At 45.4% G+C, this 10,000-nt stretch overlaps 1 protein-coding gene across 4 annotated transcripts in view; it reads left to right on the forward strand.

Annotated features, from left to right (window-relative positions):
* LOC143300644 (short transient receptor potential channel 7-like) overlaps positions 1-10,000 on the forward strand; it is a 326,126-nt gene that overhangs the window by 310,578 nt on the left and 5,548 nt on the right. For all 4 annotated transcript variants that reach the window (XM_076614460.1, XM_076614461.1, XM_076614463.1 and 1 more), the window contains exons 11-14: positions 951-1,102; positions 3,858-4,012; positions 5,275-5,473; positions 6,093-6,329. In XM_076614460.1, coding sequence (XP_076470575.1) covers positions 951-1,102; positions 3,858-4,012; positions 5,275-5,473; positions 6,093-6,329 — 743 coding nt within the window. The remainder of the gene's footprint in view (positions 1-950; positions 1,103-3,857; positions 4,013-5,274; positions 5,474-6,092; positions 6,330-10,000) is intronic.

The following is a 10,000-nucleotide window of genomic DNA, read 5'->3' on the forward strand; positions in this document are numbered from 1 at the left end:
ACACACACACACATACAAACACACCATATGTTCACGTACGCGCGCGCGCGCGCACGCACACACACACACGCACGCACACATACACACGCGCGCGCCCACACACACACACACACACACTCTAAACTGGGGAGAGAAGAAGAAGAAGAAGAAGAAAAAGATTAAAGGTTACCTTCCGTGCATAACATTAATTGAAAACTAAGCATTCCGAAACTTGACAACAAAACATGTTACGCTCCTCTCCCAATCTCTGTCTCTCTTTGTCGATTTCTCTCTGTTTCTCTCTCACTGTCTCTGTCTATCTGTCTCTCTCCCTCTCTGTCTCTCTCTCGGCAGAAAAAAACAACTGATAGTGTGTGTGCGTGATTATTGTATTTTGATCATGTCTCGTGGGACAGTTCTGACACCGACACATGGTGCACTTGTGTGCAAGTGTACATGTGCGTATACATACTTACCTTACCTACCTACACACAGAGGCAACACACACACACACACACACACACACACACACACATTTAAAAATCACACACAAAAAAGTGGAACTTTAAATTAATATAGAGTGACAATTGTATTTAATCATTTATTGTTGTTCCTGTTGTTTTTCTGTGTCCATTAATTAAATATTATATCAAGTATAAAGTAGATTTCAATGCATAACAAATGCTTCAAGACACTGTATCTGGCCTTGTGTATGTATGTGTGTGTGTGCGTGCGTATGTGTATGTGTGTGTGTGTGTGTGTGTGTGGTTCAGATCTACCGTCACTGTGCATGAGTCGTAATTTTTTACTCCATTATCTTCGTTTGTGTTTTACTGGTTTGTCTTTAAACGCGTGAGTGATGTGTGTGGATGTGTGTGTGTGTGTGTGTGTGTGTGTGTGTGTGTGTGTGTGTGTGTGCACCGAACTCCACCCTCCACCCTCCACCCCCCCCTCCCCCCCACCCCCATCAGACCGGTTCTACTGGGACAGCTTTGACCCTCAGCACATGGCGGAGGCCTGTTTCGCCCTGGCCAACATCATCAGCTTTGCCCGCGTCTCCTTCATCCTGCCCGCCAACGAGCTGTTCGGGCCCATGCAGATCTCCCTAGCCAGGATGATCACCGTGCGTCCCTTCTTGTCTGCTTCTGTCTCTGTTTCGGTCTCGGTTTGTGTGTTTCTGTTTGTGTGTTTTATGTCTGTTTCTGTTTCTGTCTGTGTGGTTTGTGTGTGTGTGTGTGTGTGTGTGTGTGTGTGTATGTGTGTGTGTGTTTGTTTGTCTCTGTGTGTGTTTCTGTCTTTGTTTTTGTTTGTCTGTTTCTGTCTGTGTTTTTTTCTGTGTGTCTGTCTGTTTGTTTGTCTCTGTGTGTGTTTCTGTCTGTGTTTGTCTGTTTCTGTTTGTCTGTCTGTTTCTGTCTGTCTGTCTCTGTCTGTTTCTCCGTCTGTTTCTGTCTATCTCTGTTGGGATGGTCATTGTCTTGGATCAATGTTTGTTCATGTATCTGTCTATCTGTCTTGTCTGTTTCTGTCTATCTCTGTTAGGATTGCCATTGTCTTGTCTGTCTGTGATCAGTGTTTGTTCATCTGTCTGTCTGTCTGCCTGCCCGCTTCTGTCTGTTTCTGTCCGTCTATAGAACAATCACCGTCTGTCTATATATCTGTCTGTCATCGGAGACAGTGCACACGCTTTCGTCGGGAACGTTTCGTTGCAGAGCGATAAAAAAGAAAAAAAAAGAAAGAAAAAAAAAGGTCATTGACGTCACGGGCAGCTCAGCACTTGACTAAACTTTTCTCGGAGAGCCTCTCTTCGGACAACCATTCGGCAGAGAGGGAGTGCTATCACATCATTTCATTTTCACAGACTGCACCAAACAACAACAAAAACTATGTCGTCAAAAAGGTCTTCAGAACTCAAGACGTATACATCATTCTAAAAGAAAGCAGCGCGGTAAGTTTATTATTTTAAAATCTTTTTAATTAATTTTTTAAAAAAAATAATAAAAAAAAAGAAAGAAAGAAAGAAAAAAAGATTCTCCGATCGAAATCTGGCGTAAACGAATGACAGAAAGCAGGTTACGTAATCGGCTTGGAACCTTTGCCTTGGAACAGAATACATATAATAGATCCCGTCGACAGTTGTCCAAAACAACAATTTCCCCTTCCCTCAATTACCCACAAAGGGTAATGTTCAACTTTAGAATACTAAACTCAGGGGGGCTGTTTAGACGAAAAACAAAGGGTGTTTTAGGCTCACCTCGATGCGCTGAGTTGAATGGAACCCTCAGCTAAGCTCTAGGACCACTCCTTTCCCATGAAACTGCGACAAATACACAGTAAGCTGAGTACTCCTTCCCCACCTGCACACCATTCTGACTGCAATGAAAACACACAGAGATTGATGACGCGACCACCCGCGTGATCAGCAGTCAAAATGGCTTGCAGGTGGTTGCTCTGGCTGTGATTGGCTGAGCTTACTGTGTATAAAACTGTCGCAGTTTCATGGGAAAGTAGTGGTCGTACAGCTTAGCTGAGGGTTCCATTCAACTTAGCGCATCGAGGTGAGCCTAAGACACCCTTTGTTTTTCGTCTAAACAGCCCCCCTGAGTTTAGTATTCTAAAGTTGAACATTACCCTCAAAGACATAAAAATTTTTGGTAATCCTGCAGTTTAGAATACTAAACTCAGGGGGCCGTTCAAATGAAAAAATAGAGGTTGTTTTAGACTGACCTTGATGCGCTGAGTCGAATGCAACCCTCAGCTAAGCTCTACGGCCACTCCTTGTCAATGAAACAGAGACATAATAAATAGTAAACTCAGTCGGTCACTTCCCGAGCAACTATCGGCGAGCCATTTTGATTGCTGGTGACGTGGTGTTTACGTCAAAATGGCGTGCAGGTCGGGAAGGAGTACTACTTACCGTGCATTTGATCCAGTTTCGTGGCAAAAGGAGTGGTCTTAGAGCTTAGCTGAGGGTTGCATTCGACTCAGCGCATCGAAGTCAGTCTAAAACACCTACTTTTTCATTTTAACGGCCTCTGAGTTTAGTATTCTAAACTGCAGGATTACCAATTTTTTTTAAAAAGTATGCGTGCTGTGGATAAAATGATGCTTCAAACTGATATTCGGTGTGTCAAGTCTCTCCAAAGTAGAAGCCAGATGAGGCTCTGTGTTGAATTTTAAATAGATCAGTTCGAATACTTGAATGGCAGAGATTTGACAAGAAACACGATCAAAGTAAACAAAGAAGATTAAAGCAAACAACTGGTGTAATCATAAAACGAAAAATAACTTGCAACCTTGCAAAAATACTCACCGAAATAGTTCAAAATCCTTTTGTCGGAACAAGCGATTTCCACTTCGAAAATAGCAAGTCGGTGACAAAGAAGAAAAAACCGGCAATGGAGACGCGCATGCGCACGCGGTTCTCGCTAAAAATAACTGGGGAGTCCCGACGAAAGTGGGCCTGCACATTCTCCCTATTTGACCTACTGACGATATATATTTGAACATTCATTTACTGATTTATTTGTTTAATTATTTATTCCCTTTTTTGTTTTTCATATTTAAATATTCATTACTTCTTTATTTATTTAATCATTCTTTTTCTTTCTTTTTTTTCCCCACCCCCCCGCATTTTTTCAATGCCTCACAAAGCGCGTTGGGTTTCGCTGCTGGTCAGGCATCTGCTTGGCAGATGTGGTGTTGCGTATATGGATTTGGCCGAACGCAGTGACGCCTCCTTGAGCTACTGATACTGATACTGACGACAAAAGCAAAATAAAACAAAACAAAAAATAAAATAAAATAAAATAAAATAAAAAATAAAAAAAGATTTTTTTTTTTAAATTAAAAAAGCGTCACTTGTTGTCGTCACACGACAGGACATCCTGAAGTTCGGTGTGATCTTCATGGTGCTCTTCCTGGCTTTCCTGGTGGGGCTGCACAACCTCTACTGGTACTACCCAAAGTCAGTGCGTCAGACTGTGGAGCTGTTCGACAACAACATCACCACCAACGCCGAGAAATACTTTGGCATGTCAGTGCCTGGATGTGTGTGTGTGTGTGTGTGTTTTGTGTGTGTGTTTTGGGGGGAGGGGTGGGGGGAGGTTAGGTCTGTGTAGGAGAGTGGGAAGGGGGCGGGGTGGGGGGGTGGGTTGTTATTGTTGTTGTCATATTATTGTATTATTGTTGTTGTCTGTCTTTCTGTCTGTCCGTTTGTGTCTGTTTCTGTCTGTCTGTCTGTCTGGTTAGGTTTGTGTAGGAGAGTGGGGAGGGGTGTGTGGAGTGGGGGTGAATGGTGTGGTGGTGGTAGTAGTAATAATTGTGTGTGTGTGTGTGTTGTCGTATTGGTTGTGGTTGTTGTTGTGGTGGTGGTGTGTGTGTGCATGCGCGTGTGTGTGCAGTGTGTGTGTGTGTGTGCAGCGAGTGTGTGTATGTGTGTGTTTATGAGCGTGTGCGCATGCATTTGGTGTATCCTCGTGAATGCCCCGTTTTATCCAAATGTGTAACTGCAGAAAAACGGGCATGAATAAGCGTTGTTCAAAACAAATTTGTTTACGGTCCTTCCTGTAATGCTTTTTTTCGCGTCATTTTGTGAAAAACTACTATTACTGCTACTACATTAGGAATATACGACTGCTGCTGCTGCTGCTGATACTACTACTACTACTAGTACTATTACTAACTACTACTACTGCTACTGCTGCTGCTGCTAACGTCTGATGATGATGGTAAGAGGAAAAACAAGAACGATCATAGCGATAATGATAAAACCAATTAAATTTTATGGATAAAAAATGATAACCAGTAATGATGATTATAGTAAGAAGAAGAACAACAACAACAGCAATTATGATAATAAAAATGATAATTATGATGATGATGATAATAATAATGACAACATCAACAATAACAACAACAATAAGAAGAATAACAATGATGAGAACAATAATGATGATATTTGAATTAAATAATTGAAAAAAAGAAAAGAAAAAAGAATGGTACAAATAATAATAATCATAATAATCATAACAATAACAATAATGAGAACAATAATGATGATAATTAATTTAACAAATAATTGAATTTTTTTTAATGGTACAAATAAACCATCAATGATAATAATAATAATAATAATAATGATATTGATAATAATGATAACAACACTAACAATAATGATAATATCTAAATCAACAACTCCCCATCCCCCCCCCCCCTTCAAATTTTTATTTATTATAAAATAATCGTATTGGTAATACTACTAACACACCACTGTGTGTGCCTCCCTGCTGCCTCCAGCCCCGACGTGACGTTCCGCACTGTGTTCTGGTCCATGCTGGGCCGGGGCGAGCCCTCTGTGGTGGAGCTGGGCGACTACGAGAACTACTTCATCCAGAACGTGGGCTACTGGATCTTCGGCGTCTACAACTGCGCCATCGTCATCGTCCTCCTCAACATGCTCATCGCCATGATGTCACAGTCCTTTGAGATGATCCAGGTGTGAAGGGGGTGGATGTGGGTGTGGGGGTTGTGGAGAGGCGTGGCTAAAACTGATGTGTGGTGATGCGGTGTGCCTGAGTATTTTTTTCAATTTGATTGTTTGGATAAAGAATAGCGATGATGACGATGAGGATGATGACGACGACGACGACGATGATTATGATGTTGGCGGTGATGATAATTCTTATTTATGGCGAGCAACAGTATTAACAGTACCTTCAGTACTGGGCAGAAAGGTGCTGGAATCAGCAGTGCTCGTAATGAAGTAACAACAGTACTTGAGGCAGTGGGCATCGTCATCATCATCATCATCATCATTGTCATTGGTATTATCATTGGTATTAGTATTGTTATTATTATTAGTATTACTGTTAGTATTATTATTATTGTCATCATTATCAGCATCAGCATTACCATCATTATTATTATCATTATCATCGTCATCGCCACCACCATCATCATCATGATCATCATCATTGTTGTTGTTGTCTTTATCATCATCAGCATTAATATTATTATCATCATTATCATCATCATCATCGACAACAGAACAACTTTTTGTTTAAAAAATAAAAATAAAAATAAAATAAAAATAAAAATGAAAAAACCCCACACAGTCAGAGGCGGACACAGAGTGGAAGTTCGCGCGCACCAAGCTGTACATGGAGTACGTGAGCGGCGAGTCCACGCTGCCCGTGCCCTTCAACATCGTGCCCAGCCCCAAGTGCCTCTTCTACTTCCTCTCCCGCCTCCTCCGCTTCCTCTGCTGCTGCCGGCGGCACGAGCAGCCCCCCCTGGGCCACCCGGGCAGGATCAAGGACATCGAGATGTTCCCCCCGTCCTCCAACGGCACGGTGAGTGACTGAGGGGGGGTGGGGTGGGGGGGGTGTCAGTTTGGAGACGTTCCTCCCTTTCTTTGATGGGACATTAAGGACATTGAGATGTTCCCCACGTCCTCCAGTGACTGAGGGGGGTGTCAGTGGGTTTGGAGACGTTCCTCCCTTTCTTTGATGGGACATTAAGGACATTGAGATGTCCCCCCCCCCCCCCCGTCCTCTAAGTGAGTGACTGAGGGGGTTGTCAGTGAGTTTGGAAACGTTCCCCCCTTTCTTTAATGGGACATTAAGGACATTGAGATGTTCCCCCCGTCCTCCAAGTGAGTGACTGAGGGGGTTGTCAGTGAGTTTGGAGACGTTCCCCCCTTTCTTTAATGGGACATTAAGGACATTGAGATGTTCCCCACGTCCTCCAAGTGAGTGACTGAGGGGGTTGTCAGTGAGTTTGGAGACGTTCCCCCCTTTCTTTAATGGGACATTAAGGACATTGAGATGTTCCCCACGTCCTCCAGTGACTGAGGGGGGTGTCAGTGAGTTTGGAGACGTTCCCCCCTTTCTTTAATGGGACATTAAGGACATTGAGATGTTCCCCACGTCCTCCAAGTGAGTGACTGAGGGGGTGTCAGTGAGTTTGGAGACGTTCCCCCTTTCTTTAATGGGACATTAAGGACATTGAAATGTTCCCCCCAGTCCTCCAAGTGAGTGACTGAGGGGTGTCAGTGAGTTTGGAGACTTTCCCCCCTTTCTTTAATGGGACATTAAGGACATTGAGATGTTCCCCCCGTCCTCCAGTGACTGAGGGGGGTGTCAGTGAGTTTGGAGACGTTCCCCCCTTTCTTTGATGGGACATTAACATTGAGATGTTCCCCACGTCCTCCAAGTGAGTGACTGATGGGGGTGTCAGTGAGTTTGGAGACGTTCCCCCCTTTCTTTGATGGGACATTAACATTGAGATGTTCCCCACGTCCTCCAGTGACTGATGGGGGTGTCAGTGAGTTTGGAGACGTTCCCCCCTTTCTTTGATGGGACATTAACATTGAGATGTTCCCCACGTCCTCCAAGTGAGTGACTGAGGGGGGTGTCAGTGAGTTTGGAGACGTTCCCCCCTTTCTTTAATGGGACATTAAGGACATTGAGATGTTCCCCACGTCCTCCAAGTGAGTGACTGAGGGGGGTGTCAGTGAGTTTGGAGACGTTCCCCCTTTCTTTGATGGGACATTAAGGACATTGAGATGTTCCCCCCGTCCTCCAGTGACTGAGGGGTGTCAGTGAGTTTGGAGACGTTCCCCCTTTCTTTAATGGGACATTAAGGACATTGAAATGTTCCCCCCAGTCCTCCAAGTGAGTGACTGAGGGGTGTCAGTGAGTTTGGAGACTTTCCCCCCTTTCTTTGATGGGACATTAAGGACATTGAGATGTTCCCCCCGTCCTTCAGTGACTGAGGGGGATGTCAGTGAGTTTGGAGACGTTCCCCCCTTTCTTTGATGGGACATTAAGGACATTGAGATGTTCCCCCCGTCCTTCAGTGACTGAGGGGTGTCAGTGAGTTTGGAGACTTTCCCCCCTTTCTTTGATGGGACATTAAGGACATTGAGATGTTCCCCCCGTCCTCCAGTGACTGAGGGGGGTGTCAGTGAAATTGGAGATGTTCCCCCCCTTTCTTTAATGGGACATTAAGGACATTGAGATGTTCCCCCCGTCCTCCAGTGACTGAGGGGGATGTCAGTGAAATTGGAGACGTTCCCCCCTTTCTTTAATGGGACATTAAGGACATTGAGATGTTCCCCCCGTCCTCCAGTGACTGAGGGGGGGTCAGTGGGTTTGGAGACGTTCCCCCTTTTCTTTAATGGGACATTAAGGACATTGAGATGTTCCCCCCCGTCCTCCAGTGACTGAGGGGGGGTCAGTGGGTTTGGAGACGTTCCCCCTTTGCTTTAATGAGACATTAAGGACATTGAGATGTTCCCCCCGTCCTCCAGTGACTGAGGGGTGTCAGTGAGTTTGGAGACGTTCCCCCCTTTCTTTGATGGGACATTAAGGACATTGAGATGTTCCCCCCAGTCCTCCAAGTGAGTGACTGAGGGGTGTCAGTGAGTTTGGAGACGTTCCCCCCTTTCTTTAATGGGACATTAAGGACATTGAAATGTTCCCCCCGTCCTCCAGTGACTGAGGGGTGTCAGTGAGTTTGGAGACGTTCCCCCCTTTCTTTAATGGGACATTAAGGACATTGAGATGTTCCCCCCGTCCTCCAGTGACTGAGGGGGGATCAGTGGGTTTGGAGACGTTCCCCCTTTTCTTTAATGGGACATTAAGGACATTGAGATGTTCCCCCCGTCCTCCAGTGACTGAGGGGGGGTCAGTGGGTTTGGAGACGTTTCCCCCTTTCTTTAATGGGACATTAAGGACATTGAGATGTTCCCCCCGTCCTTCAGTGACTGAGGGGGATGTCAGTGAGTTTGGAGACGTTCCCCCCTTTCTTTAATGGGACATTAAGGACATTGAGATGTTCCCCCCGTCCTCCAAGTGATTGACTGAGGGGGGAGGGGGGGGGTGTCAGTGGGTTTGGAGACGTTTCCCCCTTTCTTTAATGGCACGGTGAGTGACTGAGGGGAGGGGGGATGTCAGTGGGTTTGGAGATGTTCCCCCCTTTCTCAAATGGTACGGTGAGTGACTGAGGGGGTGGGGGTGGGACGGGGGGTGTCAGTGAGTTTGGAGATGTTCCCCCCTTTCTCAAATGGTACGGTGAGTGACTGAGGGGATGGGGGTGGGACGGGGGGTGTCAGTGAGTTTGGAGATGTTCCCCCCTTTCTCTAATGGTACGGTGAGTGAGGGGGGGAGGGGGGAGTGTCAGTGGGTTTGGAGATGCTCCACCCCTCCACGCCCCCATTCCTCTAGCGGCACATTAAGGACATTGAGATGTTCCCCCTTCATGAGTGACTGAGTGTGTGTGGGGGTGTCAGTGGGTTTTGAGATGCTCCACCCCCACCCCCACCCTTTCTTTAGCGGGGGGGATGGTCAGTGAGCATTGAGATGTTTCCCCCTTAGTCCAACGGCACAGTCAGTGACTGAGGGGGTCAGTGAGTTTTGAGATGTCCCCTCTTTCCGGTAACGGCACATTAAGGACCTTGAGATGCCCTCCCCTCACGCCCCCCACGCCCCCTTCGGTGGGAAAGGACTGGGGACCTCGGTGGTGTGTGTGTGTGTGCGTGTGTGTGTGTGTGTGTGTGTGTGTGTGTGTGTGTGTGTGTGTGTGTGTCCTACCAACGTGCATGCATGCATATGTGTGCGTGTTATTGTTCTTATTCCTAAATAGGTATACACATTGTCGTTACGTCCCATTTTTATGCATTATCTTAAAACTCCATCAAAAGTCAATAAAACCATATTAAATGTCATTTACTACGCTACATACAGACAAAAAAAGTTTCGAAATCTCTTTCAAAAGTCGTTTCCTGTGTTAATTACTGACAAAATGTTTAGAAATCCAATCTATATATAAAAAAAAATCTAAAAAAATTAAACATCATTTCCTACGTTAACCCTTTCACTGCCAGTCAGTTTAGAGTGCAAAATTCCCTTGTGCTATAAACACAGAAAATATGGTGTCTAAGAATAGCTGGGGATCTCCCCCCCCCCCCCCGCCCCCCTCCCCTGTGATGTGTAGGAGATGCGGCCTATCCTACCACCGA

The sequence above is a fragment of the Babylonia areolata genome, chromosome 26 (genome assembly GCF_041734735.1).
Source record: "Babylonia areolata isolate BAREFJ2019XMU chromosome 26, ASM4173473v1, whole genome shotgun sequence".
Taxonomy (NCBI): domain Eukaryota; kingdom Metazoa; phylum Mollusca; class Gastropoda; order Neogastropoda; family Buccinidae; genus Babylonia; species Babylonia areolata.